A 19,145-nucleotide genomic window follows, 5' to 3' on the forward strand; every position below is an offset into this window, starting at 1 on the left:
ACATACTTCGACGATTGCGATTAGTGGGAGATGCAACCCCAGGGAAGCACCCTGACTTCGGTGGGAAGAAACGAAAGCGCGATGCGAGTGAGCTGAATTGGACAAAGAAAAGTATTTTCTTCGAGTTGCCGTATTGGTCGAGTCTTACGCTGAAGCATAACCTCGATGTAATGCATATAGAAAAAAAAAATGTATGCGACAATCTTCTGGGTACCTTGCTGAACATCGAGGGGAAGACGAAAGACACAGATAAGGCGCGGTTGACTTTGGCGGACTGGAACATAAGGCACGAGCTTCATTTGTACCAAGAAGGAGATAGATGGATGAAACCGCCATCGTCATACACTCTGACACCTTCAGAACGGAAGCGGTTTACTGAGTTCTTGAGATCCGTCAGATTTCCCGATGGTTTTGCGGGGAATTTGAAGAAGAATGTTACCGCAGATGGGAGGTTGACGGGTTTGAAGTCTCACAATTGTCACGTGATTATGCAGCGCTTATTGGCTCCTGCTATTCGTCCTTTTCTGGATCGAACCATTCGAGATGCCATAATAGAGCTCTGCAACTTCTTCAGACTTATTTGCTCTAGAACGCTGGTAATTTCAGACATTGAGAAGGCGCAGGAGGATGTGAAGCTTATATAGTGTAAGCTGGAACGAATTTTCCCGCCTGATTTCTTCACAATCATGGTTCATTTGGTAATGCATCTACCGGAGGAGGCAATTAACGGAGGTCCAGTTGATATGCGGTGGATGTATCCATTTGAGAGATACCTTGGAACGCTCAAGAACTTTGTGCGTAATCGAGCTAGACCAGAGGGTTCAATTGCCGAAGCCTATGTTGTAGACGAAGCATTGACATTCTGCTCAAGGTATCTAGAAGGCGTTGAGAATCGTTTCAACATGCCCCAACGAACAGACATCGCGCCTAACTTCGAAGGTGTCGAACGGGAGTTATCGGTGTTTCAGTCATCAAGTTGGCGGCCTTACGGGAAGATGACCACGATACGCTTAGATGAGAATATATGATTGCTCGTTGAGTGGTACATTTTACGAAATTGTCCCGAAATTGACGATTTCATGAGGTAAATGAGTGAAATAAATGAACTTGAATTATTTATACGAAGTGATGTATTAAATGAACATGAATTTTATTTCAGTGAACACATAGATCTCATGGAATTAGAAGGTCGGCCAGATGTTGAAGAAGCGCATCGACTTGAGTTCCCAAAATGGTTTTGGGAAAAGGTATTTGACTAATTAACTCAAAGAATATGATTAAACTCGCTTCGAAACTAACCGACTCGTTAATGGTTGTATGTAGGTATTTCGCATGAGCCAAGACGGATTATCCGTATCCTCCGAATTATATGCATTAGCATTGGGACCACATTTCGCACCACAGACATATCCGTCTTGTGTAGTGAACGGAGTTAAATTTATCTCCCGTCAATGTGATAGCAGAAGAACAACTCAGAATAGCGGGGTATGTGTACCAAGTGAAGGAGGTCACGACTTTTACGGTCAAGTAGAAAACGTCATTGTCTTGACATATCAGAACAATTGTCGTGTCGTCTTATTTCAATGTCGTTGGTTTGGTGACCAAGATCCGAGGAAAAGGACACGCAACGACAATAACTTGACAAGCGTGTATGTGGCAAAAGAATGGTACAAAGACGAGCCATTTATTTTGGCAACTCAGGCGAAACAAGTTTTCTACTTGAAAGATAACTTGAATGGTCCTGATTGGCGAATCGTCGAAGAGTGTAATCATCGAAATGTGTGGGATCTTCCTGATATTGACCTCATTCTTGGTCAATCTTCGTCTTCAGTTCAGTTGTCAGTAGAACCGTCAGATGTAGATTCACTGTCGACGCGTCATTAGTCAGCGATACCAGAGCCCGTGAGCAACGACGCAGTGAACTTGTTGGAAAATATTGAAGAAGAAGAGTTTATCGATGACGAAGAAACTGAGGACGAAGATTTGATAGAAGAAGATGATTTGTCAGACGACGATGATTGATAGTATATAACGTTTTTCATTTACTTACTAAATTAACTGATTTAAATCATTACGAATGCATAACTAAATAAATTTTGTTTTGAATTTCAGATGGCTGCGGCTACAGGAGCTGGAGGCAGCGGAGGCGGGGATGACTTCTTAGCCCGTCTCCCGAATTATTGCCAGTCGGCGCCCGTACGTGATGGCGTCGAAGAAGAAGACGAGGATATCGAACCGGCCGTGCGTGGGCCGACGGTCGGGCTTCGATCTGAGCGTGCACGGCGCCCCGGGGTGAAGGAAGTCGTTATTTATAACGAGGAGTTTCAGTCGTTCTTGTAGCCAGAGCGCGAGATGGATCCGGATCTCGCGACGTTCACGAACACACTCGGGTTGGTCGTCCGAGACAAGATCTCGCCTAAGGTCCCAAGGTGGACGAATGCGAACGTGGGGCCGGCGAAGGAGGCCGAGATCCGAGCAGCGATTCGAGACAAGTACGACATTCGAGTCGATGGTGATGCAACCGGGAAGAAGAAGGCGATTGTCGATGCGGCAATCATTCGAGACGCGAAGACTCGTCTTCGCGATTGGAGGCATACCTTGCGGTCATGGTTCGACATCGACTGCAAGAGCAGCGTACAGGTGGCGCGGTCGCTGAAATCGTGGACCGTTAAGCTCGACACCGAATGGGAGACGCTGATACAACGATATACGAGCGATGAGTTTAAGGTTATTAAATCATTTACGTTAAATATGTGTTTACCCTTTTATTAAACGATTTGTTATTTACGTGTACGTTTACTTATATTACAGGCCATACAAGCGAAGAACAAGGCGAATCGCGCGAAGAAGAAGACGAAGACTCGACAGGGGACGATTGGGTTCTCGACCCACCGCATGAAGAACGTAAGTTTTATGTTTATATGATACATCAAATCGTTAAAATTATCTAACACTTGAAGTTTTGTTTACATGCAGAATAACGCCGAGACAGGCGCTTTCGAGAGCTTGTTTGCGAACTACAAGCGCCAACATCAGTCCGACAAGTCCGAATGGCTGACTCCTGAAGCCTCCGCACGTTATGTAAGTTTACATTTATTTTTCTTATTTTTCGATTAATATATACTAACTAGTTAATTATATCAGGATCGACTGGTCGATAGGTTCAACACGTTGCGAGCGGAGGCTGAGCAACAAGGAGCGAACGTTGATATTTCTGTCCTAGAGCAGCAGGCGATCCGCGATATTATGGGTTCGCGGACTGATCACTTGACCGGTGTCGGACGTTTGGTGCCACAGGGAGCACGGATGGCGGCTGAAGTCGCCGAAGTCTACGGTAGTTCGGAGGCTGGGACGTCGCATCCAGGATATATCTCCCAGGAGGTGTTCACGTCGACCATCGCCTCGTTCACCGAGGCAATACAGAGTCAGGTGCCCGGCCTCAACCTGAGCTCGTTTATGCCTCAATTTCCGCAGAGTTCGCAGCACGCTCCGTCATCCCACAGCCAGCAGACTCCGACGGCCGGCGTCCACACTCCGACGGCCGGCGTCCACACTCCGACGCCCGGCGTCCACACTCCGACGGGCGGCCAGCAGAGGACTCCCGACGCCAGCCAGCAGACGACGCCCAGCGGACCAAGTTAGTCTACTGATCAGCACGTTGTTCCGCCGCAGCCTGCAGAGTTTCAGCGCCAGCAAAAGAACGTTTCACGTCGAGGAGGGGGAAAACGAGCGCCGGGACGACAAAGCAAACGTCGCGACTAGTGTTTTATTAGATATTTTGTGTATAGTAGATTATTATTTACATATTTTTCGATAACCGAAAACGTACGTAACCGGATTTTATATATTTGTTGATTTGGATAATATAATTTAGTTTTTATTTGATTTTTCATTTTAGAATTGCATAAACAAAAAACCGTAAAAAAATTAATAATTAACGACAAAAAAAATAAAAAATAATAATAATAATAATTAGCGACGACAAAGTCGTCGCTAATTATTATTACACAGAAGGTATTAGGCTAATTCACGCGGGAAATTTTCCCGCGCTAATTAGCGACGAAAAAGTCGTTGCTAATTACCTATTTCAAAATGAAAAAAAAAACTTCTCGTCACGACATTTAGGGACGACATTATCGTCGCTAATATCGTCGGTAAATATTTAGCGACGTATAAATCGTCGCTAAATATATTTAGGCACGGACATTTAGCGACGATAATAATCGTCGCTAAAATCGTCGCTAAATACATTTAGCGACGATTCTCGGGTTATTACCGACGAAAAAAATCGTCGGTAAATGTTGTAATTGTTGTAGTGTTATTGGCTACCCATCAATATATCAATCGGTAGTCGATATATCAACAAAATCAAAACTTCGGTATTGGTACCGATATCGATATTTTAATCTGTGGTCTCAATAGAGTACATGATGTAAATTAAGATGTTTCAAGATAAGCAAAAACTACAAGGAAAGTTCAAGTTTTGACATTATTATAGAATTGGCTAAAACTCTAGGAAAGCGACATATAAACTCAAGTAAGACGCCGGACCAACCAAGGGAATTAGCTCCAAGGGGATCAAACGCGAAGAGCATAAAAAAAACGCGACGAGTCCAATCATTTGGAGCGCGGTCGAGAGTAATCAGACAGATTCTTCCCCAATTTTTCCTTTTTTCCCATCGAAGGGAATGAGCTCGGTTTTGTTGGTGTTCTCATCCTCTGGCGCCAAAACTTTCTTGCTCGACTCAGACGGAGACTCATCATTGCCCTTGCCCCAGAGAACCATGTACAACCCAATAATGATTACAACTCCGCCAATAACCCTACAAATCATTCAAACACGTATGCCTCTCTTAGTTTTGGAACTTGAAGGTGTTTAAATAAATATAAAAATCACTCATCAATTTAGAGTCAATTTGGTTTCTTGTTCGGAAGCTACTCTTATATTTTGGGGAAAATATCAAGAGTATCCCTCGTGTTTAATCGAAATGCGAGATTTATCCCTTCGATTTCTAGAAATATCGGAGATATCCCTTCAGTTTACTATAAATGACATATACATCCCCTAACAAAATGTTATATTACAAATATCACCATTTTCGTTTATTTTTTACAAAAAAAAAAAAAATTAATTTAAACTCCCCAAAATACCTTAATAGAATAAATATTTATTTACAATTTTATTAAAAAAATCAAAATCTCTCTTTATAAAAAAAATCCTTAACTTTTTATAAAGAAATTTTTTAATTTAATTTTTTTGTATATAGAATAGAAAATAAAAAAAATTATTTTATTAAGGGTATTTTGGGGAGTTTAAATTATTTTTTTTGTAAAAAATAAATGAAAAGGGTGATATTTGTAATATAATATTTTTTTAGGGGAGGTATATGTCTTTTATAATAAACTGAAGGAATATGTCCGATATTTTTAGAAATGGAAAGGATAAATCTCGCACTTCGATTAAACATGAGGTATACTCTTGATATTTTCCCAATATTTTTGAAGTAAGCCGCAGCTGAACTGTTGTTTGGTAAACATATTTGAACCATCCGTTTCAACAATTTGTCGAAACAAAAGGTTTTTAAAAGTGAAAGTTGACTAGAACATATAGTACATAATTATCTCAACTCGGCTTTAGTTTAAAATTGAAATCATATCTTTTGTTGACAATACGTTTTGGCCAAAGCATTTTCAAACTAGAACTAAGTTACCTTCCCATGTACATCATTTCGGAGAGTATGAAGGAGCTCAACAAGGCAACAATAATCATGCAAAGAGGATTAAAAGCCGTCACAAAAACCGGCCCTTTATCCCTGATGACTAATCCTTGGACATAGTATCCAATGCCTGAGCTGACTATTCCCTGAATTGACAAATCAATAATATTCTTTGTCAGGCCTCTTCTTCATAAGTTTATATTTTCTAAAAAGAGGACATATGGGAGTCATAGTCGCTAACGGTGTAAAGATAGGTGAAGAATGTGGCGTTCACGTGCACGGCCCACGCTGCAGGGTTGCCCCATTCCAAGGCCAAGGCCACGACGGAGCCTTGACAAGCTCCCAGCGCACATATCAGCGCTGTCAGAGAAAGCTCGCTCGGGTACGTTTTCAGCGTGATGGTCTGAAATCAATGCCGAAGAAAAGCTGAACATGCGTAAGAAGTGATTGGGGTAGTGATCAAGTCAAAATATTTATGACTAGGCTTACTTGAAGTATAATGAAGCTCGCCCAGCACACGCAACCCGAGCCGATCATGGCGGCGCCTTTGGCTGAGATCTGGCTGCTCTCGGGGCTTGAAGGAGCGTGATCATTGCTTTGGCTCGTCCACGGCAAACCCAGAGCCGGTCCCTTGAACATGGTCATAAGCATTGCTCCACCGAGCGTCACTACAGTCCCGAACATCTTTGCCTGGCTATGGATTCTACGAATATTAACCTTCTCTAGCCTGCAAATTAAACAACGGCATGGTGCTATAACAAAAATTTGGCATGAATCGATTTGTTATGATGGGATTGAGTTGTACCCGATAATCCAAGCCATTATAAACACAAAAGCCGGAAGTATATTTCCCATTGCAGCGCCAAAAGTTGCTGTCGTGAACTTCATCCCGGTGAAAAACAAGTTTTGGTCAATCGCCGGCCTAATTTGACAAAAATAGGCAAGAGTAATTTTAGCCGTTATATCAAATATTGTGCGAATATTTACACTAATTTTTTCTAGTATTTGAGGGGGAATTTACTCTAGTAAGCCGAGCACAAAGATCTTGGTGAATATGGAATATGTCATCTTAGGCCTTGTTTTCCTGTAAAAAAACAAAAACCGAGTCAAAGATATTGGCTAAAAATCATAGTGAGACGCAAAAGGAGTTTTCGAGAGAAATGAGAGAGAGACCTTTCCAAGACAAGAGCGAAAGGAGCGATAACAAGAGCGGCGATAATGTTGCGATACACGACCAAGACATGTTGATTCATTCCTTGGTTCAGAGCGAACTTTATGATTATGTTCATCCCCGCGGAGCCGAACTGCAATAGGATCACCAAAATGAACGGCTTCGCTTGTTTAAGCCCTTGAACCATGGACTCGGTCGCCATTTTTTGTGCTCCAAGTCACCCCTTAACTCTTAATTAGTTTCTATTCGTATTCCACTTCAAACGAGCAATGAACAAATTGAGAAGGTCTCATTACACTTATATACTGGTGACTACTTCTCTGCTTCATGGCTTTCAGGTACATGCATGGCTTAAAAAAACAGTAATTATAATAATAAAAAAGAAATAAAAAGTGAATTCAGAAAGGCGTCACCAAATTCTCTCCATCGTCAGATTCTTATCAAGTTGCATTTTCACTTTCATTTTTTTGGTGACTAGATTTGACTAAGCATGAGTTCTTCTCTTAATTCAAAAACTTTACTTCAATTTTCTTATTTTATTTCCTCTACTTTTCAACTTCCTTGTTGGATTCCAGAACCATTCGGTGTGGTTCACAACATTTCCAGTCTTTTCCAAGTTGTGTCCAATGGCCTTTCCTTTCCGTCTCCATGAAAAACAATCCTCTTTAAATATTATAAAACCATCCTCACCACAAAATGTAAATTCAACTCTCAAAGTACTTGAGAACATTGCACTACTGATCAGCATTATATTACTAATAATAAAGCATCGTACTATTTGATATGGATTCTCTCCAAATCTTTACGTTGCACCTACATAGCTTTGTGTTTGTAGCAATATAGGGCATTAAGGAAAGATTAAATCTGATCATCATAGAGGGAAATATTACAATATTCTTCCGATAACTCTTGTCGCTTGTGTTGCTGAAATGACAACTATATTCTTTTTACATATTTTTATTTTGGTGCATGGAATTTCTTCTTTTCTTAGGCCTTCTGATCATAGCATCTCTTGGCTTGATAAAAGGAAGAAGCAGATTCAGTTACCACTTCCATTGCATTAGTGGATCTTGCCTGCAAGTGGAATATGCCAATTAGAAGGAATAAAACATTAAAAACATTACGAAAGACAAAAAGGAAACACAAATTTTCAACTCGTGTGACGTTAATTTATTCGACTTCTTCTTCGGTGCCACGAGAACCAACGATATTTTAATCCCTCGAAAATCTCTTCTAATTTTCTATGTTGCGTGATTATCTAGAAAATAACGTTTATCGGATTCTACGATTGATCGTGATATTCAAGCTCCTTAGAAATCGATCATTTTACGCCTTGTAGCAAATCCATGTTTTTCACACCCCAAGTTGAGCACAATGTGTTGAGAAGTCACATCAGGCATAGAAACCGGCTAATTTCTGTTTAATAACATGACTGTTATTTTTCTTTCAAGTATGTGATGGAAAATTTTCAGATTTTTTCACTTGAAAATTAAAGGAGGTTTCCCATTCTGTCTCTTGACAAAACTTATGGATTCTGTATCGCTTTTCCCAAATTAGTTTTATTTTTAGTATGGAATGTGCAGCATGTAAAATGGAAATACAAGTCTCTTGCTTTATTTATATTTCTGGAATTGATGAATGTCCATATTTGTCAGACTCTCTTCTTTTCTTTCCTTTTTTTATAATAATTAAGCTGTACAGAGAACTAACTAAGTTTAGTACGTTAGCAACGGCTTGAACAAAATGTCACGTTTATACCCTAATCATCTTCTTTTGTGCTTACCGTTTATTACTTCATTATGTTTACGTTTACACACTTATATTAGTGTTAAAATAATCAATTTATTTTTACGAATTATGTCCTTTTATTTTATCGACATTAAGTCGTGAAAAACCTAAAATATGATTATACTTTATCTTTAACTATATTTATGGATAAAATTAGTCAAATATATTCTTATTTTGAAGAAAAAAATTCTCAAATTTCTCTTATTGCAAAATAAAAGGAGAAGATCCATCATTATTATTTAACGTGATTATAAATTAATTTTGTATAAATGGTAGTTTCATATCTATTAGTAAATAATTTATGTAATAATATATTATTATCATATATACTATAATGAGTTATTAATTCAACAAGTCAATATCTCATTATCATGATCAAAGAATCAAATATCGTTACCGATCAGATACCGATAGTCCAATTTTATTGAGATATCAATTACCGAAACAGATATCGACAGAGATTTTATAGTTATTTGAAATACCACTATCGACTTACCGAATACCGACGGAGATATCGATAGATATTTTATAAATAAATAAAAATAGAAGAATTGTAGCAACTAGTCAATTCTCTAGTTTCTTTTAAGATTTTAGCCAACGTTTTATTTTATTAAGAAAATAGTCTATCAAGCCGAAGTAAATGAAATTAACTAAAACAGTTAATTTAATTTACTTCGGTCTAGTGGACTATTTTTCTTAATAAATTGAAACTTTGACTATTTTTTAAAATGTGGGTGAATTATTGAGCTACTGAATTAATTGTCCCTAAAAAATAATTATATATATATATATATATATATATATCGTAGTTTAGGTCAATCTCGTTGAAAATTCTCAAATAAACGAAAAATAGTATTGAAAAAAAAATCGATTTTTGGAAGAAAATAATTGTCCTATGCAATCGATTTTCTACCAATTTGTATTTTTTCAACGCTTAATTTTCTTAAAAATTTGATGAGATTTTCTACAAAATCTCATATACTTTATCGCAAAATTTTATAAAACTATGCGAGATATTTTAGATAGTGTAAAAAAAATTAGATCTCACCTAGAAATCGCTAGATATCGGGTAGATTTAAAACGTTGATCATGACATGGTTTTTTTTATTACAACATTATGATATGGTATTTAGTGACACATAAACCTCATGAACTGTTTTGCGATCATCACTAGTTGCGCTTGTGTCTGAGAAAATATCATATTATCTGTCAGTCATTTCATTGAAAATGTCCATGTCATCATATAGCACTAACATTCAATATTGTCCTTATTCGGGTATAATGTTATATGTTTGCACTGTTTTTGTTTCTTAAGTGGAGTTTGACCAGCAAATTAACAGCGCTCTTTATGTTATAATATATGCTAATTATAAGTTTATTTTAGGGATTACCTTATGCGATTTTAGACCAGATTGGATCGATGGACACTTTAATCAAATCAATAACAATCTTTATTTCTTTCTTCGTCTTTGTTTCCCACCTTGCAAGAATAGCATTTCTTGCTTGGATCCACTCGACGGAGCAAAGTATATATATATGATATGTGTTCTTTTTTTTAAATACAGATATTTCCTCTCCAATCCCACAAGTAAAATACATTGTCATGTCATTGAGAATCTAGATTATTAGTGGATAATCCATAATGCGAAATATTTAAAACAAAACAAAAGATATAGACGCTTTTTTATATTTGGATTAAGATACGACGACTACTCTTAATTTATACTGATATTTATGTTCGTGCTGGATAAATCATTAGATAAATAAATAAATAAAAAAAAGCAATTTCATTGTTTTGATTTATGATGAAAAATTAAATAAAGGCAAGACGCGTAAAAATCTATATTCGAGGATATTTATAATTATGCGACTGTGCGAAGAAAATATGTGCCGAAAAAAAAACAATGCGAATCTCACAGCAAACATACGATTCTTTCGTACCAACTTTTAATGATGTGTGATGCAAATTAATAATACAGGATGCCGCGAAAAATTTAGAGCCACAATCTTTAATATAGAATTATGGAATACTACATCAAAGTAGTGATAGTTATCCAATAATGATAGGTCCACATTGAACTATCCGGAAAATACGTACGAGTTATCAACAATATATACTGTACGGGAATTATTATTTAGCAATATTTACGTACTTATAAGCAAGAACAAATCAATAAATAAAAAATACTAAAAATTATGAAAATAGTCGACTTAAACTTTTGATATTTCTATTTTTAATATTTTTTTAAAAAAAACCCCTACCTTATATCTCTCTCTTCCTTTCTCTTTCTTCATTCATCTTCATTTTTCTTTCCGATATTTCTCATTATCTCTCTCTCACTTCACCGCCTCACTCACGACCAAGTGTTGTGCCACCTCACTTCCACGGCAAGACCAAGTTTTTTGCAGCCGTCCCCCTCTTTCCGTCCTCTATCGCGATCCCTATACCAACTATTCCGACACAGCAATCTCCCACATTGACACTCTTTCGCTATTTCTTCCAATAAGTTGTTCAAACAGAATTAGGTTTTTGTTAGCTGAAGATGTTTTTAGCACTTTTTTTACAACGTTCGTGACCATTATGTCACGAAATCTTCACTTTCACCCCAAATTTCATGACAATGTTGGCAATAGTAACCTTTTCGAGATCATGTTGTCCCAAAATCTTTACATACAATTTGTGATCACGTGGTCACAAAACTAAAGAATGCAGTGACATGGTCACGAAACTAAAGAATAAAGTGACAACATGGTCACAAAATCAAGGAGTACAATGACAACACTATCACAAAACCAAGGAATGCAATGACAACACTGTCACGAAACCAAGTACTGTAGTTACAATATAGTCATGATATAGTAAATTTGTGACAGCTTTCTACTATACTTTGTTACACATTATTATATGTTATGTTTATTTTGACTATGTGCAGTGATGAAAGATACTTATACCTTCGTCAAGTATAGCGGTAGATAGGTGAAATATGAACGATACGATGTGTGTCCTGGTTGTGGAGCGGGAATATTAATAATGGTGAATGCAACGTACGATGAGTTCATGTATATAGCTGTTGTATTCCACGCTCAATTACTCACCTACAACTCATGTCTTTCGTGTTACTTACGAGACAGAAGAGTCGGCACCCCCAGTAAATATTGACTTAGGCTTAAGTTTGAAATGTTATTTGCATCTTCAGAAGGAGAAACCGGACAAATCTTAACTGAGTTTGGTAGTAGAGATGGAAGCCAGAGCCCCCCATTTTCGACTTTGCACGAGTTGGTTTCACTTCGAACACTGGTGAGATTATAATTGGTGTAGAATAGGTGCATCCATCATTTGTTTACGAGTTTGAAGTCGTTGACAAAGAAGGACAAAAGTGGGCCGTAAATTTGAGAGATAAGAAAAGTAGATGATGTGTACTGATAACTTTATTTGTCCTCATCACACTGCAGCTTGTGGGTTTCGAAACTTCCCTGTTGAGGATTACATTTCAAATTACTATACCATAGAATATTGGAGAAGTTGGTGTGCATGTGTAATTCATGTTGCGCTTATGGCGTCGGACGACCGAAAAAAAAAGGATGCCCTCTCAATGAGAAGGGGATGAGAATAGAATGAATAAATATATTCGGTGTAGTGAAGTTGGACATAATTGGGCGACAATCCCGACCAGTCGTAGTCAACCCCGAACATGATTTTCATTTGTTTTTAAGACTTCGAATTGATGTCCCAAATTTAAGTTGTATTTTATTCTTATTTAGCTATGGATGTTTGTTATTTCGTTTATTATTTCCCGAATTTATATCAGACTTATTGCCCGAATTTATGTCAGTTTATTATTTCGTTTTATGGAAACAGTTCAATTCGCGATAACAACAGTCTTGTTTCGTGACTAAGTTATCACGTTTCGTGACCAAAATTTTCAAAAAAAAGTCCAAAATTTTTTGACACAGTGGTCACGATGGTGTTAAAGTTCGTGACTTTGTGGTCACGAAAGTCCAAATTTTCGTGCAACTGCAATCACGAAGGTCCACAATATTGTGACACTATGGTCACAAAAATGTCCAAAATATTCGTCAAGATGGTATTTAATAGCAATTAATTTATGATTATTGATGGTGACCGAGTTGGTAAGGATACTTAATAGCAACTAATACAAATACTAGCAATTAATGCGATTAATAGCAATTAATCTCAGTCAATGACGTTAGGTATGGATATTTAAAAGCATATTTAATTAATTATACTTTGAAAATTAGGTAAGAATACTATTTATTCCATTGAAACGCTCTCACAAAAGGTGACATTGGCTATCGATCATTCACACACACGAAACGCTCTCAATCTACAATGGAAGCTAAAACTCCGACGACGAAAAGAAGCGGTTTGTTGCACGAGGTGGCAGTGATGGAGGACACGATGGAGTACGAACTCGGCAAAAGGGAAATCCTTGGGCTCTGCTTCATCGCCCAATCCCAAGAAGAAAAACAAGCGCAACGAGGATGAACTCAACAAGGCTGAATTCAACGAATGCGTGGAAATGCATTCGAGTGGGGATGGACATCGTCCTTTATTGATCCTCACTCTATGCTACCAGCCTGTTTGGCGAGACATGGGAGGCTGATTTGAAAGTAGCAGGAGCTATTGTAAAAGTCCCAGATCGAGAGAGAGTTTTTGTCGCAAACTCAAAATTATCGACGGCCAGTCAGAAGTATGGTGACGGTGTGCCATGAAATTGAGGTCGATTTTTTGTAATAGCTTTGGTGTTCACGCTAGATGGTTGAGCGTTGGTTTTTTTAATGGCTTTGATTTTTCTAGTTCCAATGTGTTTATTCTGTAATGGCTTTGGTTTGTTTATTCGAGTTTGTTTTTCTATTGTAATAATAAGTCTTATTTCGTGACAAAGTTGTCACGTTTTGTGACCAAAGTTTTCACACCCCGGGGAAATGGGATGTGATTATTGAATAAAAATAAACACTAATAAACTTTACATAACTATTTCACGGTGCATACTCAATTATTTACTTTACAATTCCAAAGATAAAAGAAAACAAAAATAAAACAAACTTTCAACACTTGATAGTCTATCCAGCGAAAGACTTTCAAACTCTCGACCACGCTTAACCTCGAGGTCGTCCTAACACTTCTTCTCACTTTCCTGGTTATATAGATAATTTAAGAAAAACAAAGAAACCTAGGGGTGAGCTTGAGGCCCAGTAGGTGTTATAATATTTGGCTCGATTTAAAAAAAAATATAGATTTTCAAAAATTATAATTCTCATATATCATAGTACTATTCTTATCCCGTGTAGATCTCCATACGCGTACAAGTATATCCATCGTCACGTGTTGATCTTCAACCACGTACGAGTCTAGCATGATGAGATATGCAAATGCAAAATGCGATTTTTATGCTGGTGGCCTGCCACCGCCTGCTCACATAACTCGTGGCATTCCTCTGATCAGAATGGTGCACTCTCCACACCCACATATACGCATGCATTCTCCGCTTCGTGTATATAAGGATCCGGCTATCCCAGACCAATAAAAAAAATATTATATTTATATTTTTCAAATAAGAGATATAAGTATAATACTGAAAAATACCTTTCAGTTTCACAATCGGATCTCCCGATTTGAAATTATGCCACATTTTAAAACTGATCTCGGGTATTGTGGCATTTTGAAAAAAATTTCATTTCGAAAATAATATATAAGTTTTGGCCAAACCATGAAACCAAGTAAGAAAGGTTATATTTAACCTACCTCGATGCTAGTAGTCTAGCACTCATCAATGAGACGTTCACCAACTCTTTGAACTCGAACGTTCACTAACACCGAGAATCCAAACGTTCACTTACTCAGTGAACCCTCTAATCGGCTCCCAACTCGATATCCTATTCCGATAAATAATAATCATATTAGATTCTCAATGGAATCTACAAACTCGGGTTAACTAAAGACAAAACATGTAAGCAACAATCCGTTAGAAATTTCCAATTCAAACAATCCAGACTAATCTGAAATTCAAACCATTTATTTCAAAACTCAAAATCACAAGTCTCGGCCAAACCCAAACCAAATAGATGCACGAGAAAACAAAATCAGCAACGTGAATCATCCTATTGACACAACTCAGCAAGCCCACACATTCGCAACAGTTTCAGATTCCATATCAAATTTTCGGCCAAATAAACTCAGCGCAATCACCCAAATCGGACAACACAGAGAGGCGAAAATCAACAAAAATTAACCTCATCATCAAATCCCGAAACTCACCTTGAGCAGACTTGGCGAGACTCGCAGCCACCTCTTCTCATTTTTTTTTCTCTTCTTCGTTAGACCCGATCGAAGCCCGAATCACGCAAACCCCCAAATCTCTCAAGACTCCTGGAAAATGAGAAAACCCCCGATTCACATTACCCAATCGGACCAAGTAGTGAACACGAGGAAAAATCTTCAGAAATCCGAAGACTAACATAACACCCATAATCATCATCGAATTCACCATCAAACGGAAAAAATTTCAGAATCATTATTGAATCTCAATCCACGTTCAAAACCGAAATGAAGAAAAGCCCCAAACTTATTTCGTTTTTTTTTTTCTTTTCATTCAAAACCCCATAAAATCACAATCCAAATTCGTTCATGGACCTTGCGAATCGAAACCAGAAGAAGATAAGGACGAGAACGAAGAGGCACTCACCCACGAAGACTCCGGCGAAGAATTGTCTCTCTCGGCCGTCTCTTCACACGCGCGACTCCGGCAAGACAAAGCCGTCGCTTCTTCTTCTGCTTCGTTCTCTCCCTCTCTCTCTCATTCCCTCCTGGTCTCTGCTTCTTAACAACCCGCTCACTCTCTCCCTGGAGTCGCTCTTTCATTCCTTTCCGATTTTCTTTGAGAAATTTCAACCTAAAAACTATGGAAATAGTAACATTAGATCCATTAGTTTAATAATATCTTAAATTAGATTTTTGGACACTTTTTGGACAAAAATACCTCTGATATTCAAATAACCCATATTTCTCTCTCAATCATCTTCATCACAATTCTTGTCACTTTCGAATTGGTTGCGCTAGGATTAGAACTTTCGATAATCGAGCTCGGATTCCGATGAAATCCGATGATCTCCGATGAGATTCATCGGATTTTTTCAAGTTTTTTAAACCCAAAATTTGTGCTCAAAATCCGATGCTTTATATACATATATGGACTTGCAATGGCATTTTTGTCCGAAAAGTGTCCAAAAGTCCAATTTCAGATATTATTAAACTAATGGGTCTAGTCTTGATATTTTGATAGTTTTTAGGTTTACAAAATGAAATTTCTCTTTTCTTTTCTCTCGCTTGACTCCTTTTTTTTCTGCGTTTCTTCTTTGTTTGCTTCTCTGTACGTTATTATCTTTGTTCTTAGGACTATTTACAATAATCCCCCTTGAACTCTTGGTCGATTAACAATGTGCACCCTCAATTTCGATTTTCCACAAAAATTACTCCGAACTATCATTTTTTTTACTTTTGCCCCTTCCGTCAAAATTTAGCAGTTACCATCCATAAGATACGCACGTTTTAGTCACATGGTACCTCAATTGAGGGTACAATAGTATTTTTAGTATATTGAATTAATTTTCATTTTTTTATATAATATTAACTCTCTCTCTCTCTCTCTCTCTCTCTCTCTCTCTCTCTCTCTCTCTCTCTCTCTCTCTCTCTCTCTCTCTCTCTCTCCTGACACATACACTAACAAATCAATACACACATAAACCCATTTATATATACAGCTTTTAAAAAAAATCAATACATACAACACAAACATTCATAACCTCCATTCTGTTTGTTCATCGACAATCCTGGTAGAATTTCTTATTATTTACAATACAATGATAGACATCACCAACCAAATATATAAATCAAGCATTGAACTAAAAAAAAGAGTAAAACAATGAAAAAAAAAGAGAGTAAAACAGAGCATCAACTCAAAAAACTTCACCTCCGCCTCGGTCGAATCGGAGCCAAATCGCTGACTATTCGATCTCTCTCCAGCTCGAATTCAGCCTCAACTGCTTACAAATAAAAAATAGCTCGACGATTCGAATCCATCTCTGAGCTGTGTCGACAATACGGCGAAAGTACAACATACGATAAAAAAAAGAGCGAAGAAGAAGAAGTAGCGGAAGGATCTGGGGCCTGCTCGAATCGTGCCGATTCTGGATTCTTTGAACATAGAGGAAGGTGAAGAGCAACAGTTCGATCGAACTGTAATCCCCGATTTCAATTTATGACTGTGAGCCATTAAACGAATAAAAAACAGAGAGAGAGAGAGAGAGAGAGAGAGAGAGAGAGAGAGACAACTGAGCGGCATCGGCGCCGCAATGGCAAGCGAGCTCTCACCTGAAATTGACATTCCACGCGGCGAGAAGCTTCTCCATAAATACCGCGGGTCTGAGGGCCCAATTGTGGTCGCTTCGGAGCTTGATAAAGATGTTGCCGTACAATGCAGCGAAATCGTCGTCGGAGCTCCGCGAAAGTGGCGAGGTTTCATTCACCACCAACATATAAGGTTTTTGTTGACTGATTCGATTTGAGTATTGAGATTCAATCTTCAGGGAAGATAATCGATAGGGTCTAGGGTTTGATCAGAGAACCAAGTCCGAGAAAGAGAAAGAGAGAGAAAGAGTAAGGAAATATTTAATAAATATTTTTTTTTGAAATATTGAATAAATAATAAAATATATTAGTACGTTAAAAATACCATTATACCCCCAACTGAGGTACCGCGTGAGTAAAACGTGTATATCTTATGGATGGTAACTGCTAAATATTGACGGAAGGGGCAAAAGTTAAGAAAAACGATAGTTCAGAGTAATTTTTTGTGGAAAATCAAAGTCGATGGTGCACATTGTTAATCGACCAAGAGTTCAAGGTGTATTCTTGTAAATAGTCCTTGTTCTTATCCTCTAAGTGGAAAGAGAGTCGGTTTCTCTTTAAAACTTTTACTGATATACACACAATTTTACATATAAAGATAATTATTAATTAAAAATTATTATTTAAATGTATATACATATACGTACGTACAAGGAAATAATGGCAGAGCGTGTAAGTCTAACGGGGGGTTTATCCCGCTGGTAGTTTCCTGTGGGTTCCTAGGGGTAGTTTCTCGAGGTGAGCTGAGGAGTTGAGTGAGGAAAGGGGCTAGGGAGCTGCAATTGTTTTTTCTGGGCTGTTAGGCTGCGTAAGGGAAACACGAGAGTCTGGTGAGGGAGTCATTCTGAGCTGTGGGTTTGGGTAAGGGAAATACGAGTGTTTCTTTCGAGTTCTAGTTGTGTAATATGATGGAGAGCGAGTTGGGGGATGTGGTAGAACAGACAAGGAAGATGCTTTCGTTGGAGTTAGTGCTCACCTTACCTGAGGAAGAGGAGTACCCTGAGTTGTATGCGAACTACAACCTCCTCTTGGCTCGGGTATGCTCAGACAAACCAGTAGGGATCCGGAGGGGTCTGATCAGAGATGTGATTCAACAACTCTGGAGGTCGAGAGCTGAATGGACGGTCGAAGAGGTACGACCTGGGATGTTCAAAATGAGATTTTGGGATATGAATCAGTTGAAGTTTGGCTAGACAAAAGGCCATGGGCGGTGAAGGGGAACCAGATGATTATCAGGAGATGGCCACCGGAGCTCAGACTTCGGAGGTGAACATGGACCTCTGTCCATTCTGGGTTCAGGGACATGGTCTTCCTCCGAAATTTCAATCGGAAAAAATGGCGAAGGAGCTGGCTCCACTGATTGGGGATTTTCTTCAGTACCACCAAGGATGGGGCGGGAGAGGAGGAATGGGAGATTATTTGCGGATGCAATGTGAGATCGATGTCTCCAAGCCGTTGATGGCCGGGTTTTTACTTAACCGAGGAGAGGGTCATATGTCCTGGATACAATTCCAATATGAAAGATTAGTATAAATGTGGGAAGATAGGCCATGGTCAAAGGGATTGCAAGGAGATAGAAACGACCATGGTGAACTCAATCCACGGGCCAAAAGTGGTCATGTACGGGCCACGGCTACGGAGTGAGTCTCGTTTAGAGTCTTGTTTCGAAGTGGAGAAGAAGCAGACAGAACGATATCAAAACGAATCTGGAGGAGAGTTGAAGAAAGTTACAGGATCGATTGACAAGCTTGCTATCGTCAAGGCGGCAGAAGCAGAAACGCCGCTCCTCTCTACGGCGGGTTGGGCCAGAGCGCGTGGGGATGAAGCGAGCAAAAACAGCGCGTCGGGATCGGGAGCGCCAAAGAGGAGTAGCATGAAGCCCGCTGAGGGACACGTGGAGGCTTTGGAGAAGAAGGGACCACTGATTTTACACAGATGCAGTCTGGGAGAGACGAGGTTGTCCGCCGTGCCAGCGCTGCTATGTGCAAACACTAACTCTGTCTGTACTGGGATTTCGTCAGAAAGCAAGCTGGTGGGGGTG

General features: G+C 38.6%; 1 protein-coding gene and 1 long non-coding RNA gene across 3 annotated transcripts; both read right to left on the minus strand.

The window, feature by feature from the left end:
* Positions 1-4,359: 4,359 nt before the first annotated feature.
* On the minus strand, positions 4,360-7,218 carry LOC149379261 (WAT1-related protein At2g39510-like). The gene is made up of 7 exons (XM_089603120.1): positions 6,891-7,218; positions 6,739-6,801; positions 6,523-6,639; positions 6,207-6,444; positions 5,959-6,120; positions 5,712-5,863; positions 4,360-4,823 (listed from the first exon to the last, which is right to left on the minus strand). The coding sequence occupies exons 1-7, from the start codon at positions 7,088-7,090 to the stop codon at positions 4,643-4,645; spliced, it is 1,113 nt and encodes a 370-aa protein (XP_089459246.1). The 5' UTR covers positions 7,091-7,218; the 3' UTR covers positions 4,360-4,642.
* Positions 7,219-13,591: 6,373 nt separating this feature from the next.
* On the minus strand, positions 13,592-15,607 carry LOC149379262 (uncharacterized). Of its 2 annotated transcripts, none has more exons than XR_016294080.1 (4): positions 15,384-15,607; positions 14,957-15,067; positions 14,444-14,574; positions 13,592-13,835 (listed from the first exon to the last, which is right to left on the minus strand). It is a non-coding gene; the product is annotated as an uncharacterized LOC149379262 (long non-coding RNA). The 2 variants fall into 2 exon arrangements; XR_016294079.1 differs by having other exon boundaries at positions 13,592-14,208.
* Between the last annotated feature and the right edge of the window lie 3,538 nt (positions 15,608-19,145).

Source organism: Urtica dioica, chromosome 12 (genome assembly GCF_054948205.1).
Source record: "Urtica dioica subsp. dioica isolate 48M chromosome 12, U.dioica_male_clone48M_v1_H2, whole genome shotgun sequence".
In the NCBI taxonomy this organism is placed as follows: Eukaryota; Viridiplantae; Streptophyta; class Magnoliopsida; order Rosales; family Urticaceae; genus Urtica; species Urtica dioica.

Excerpts from the sequence above, each read along its gene's own strand:
- LOC149379261 (XM_089603120.1), bottom strand. The coding sequence starts at position 7,090 with ATGGCGACCGAGTCCATGGTTCAAGGGCTTAAACAAGCGAAGCCGTTC. Across the intron at positions 6,802-6,890 it reads TTCGCTCTTGTCTTGGAAAG|GAAAACAAGGCCTAAGATGA; the intron begins GTCTCTCTCTCA and ends GTTTTTTTACAG. Across the intron at positions 6,121-6,206 it reads CGAGCTTCATTATACTTCAA|ACCATCACGCTGAAAACGTA; the intron begins GTAAGCCTAGTC and ends CATTGATTTCAG.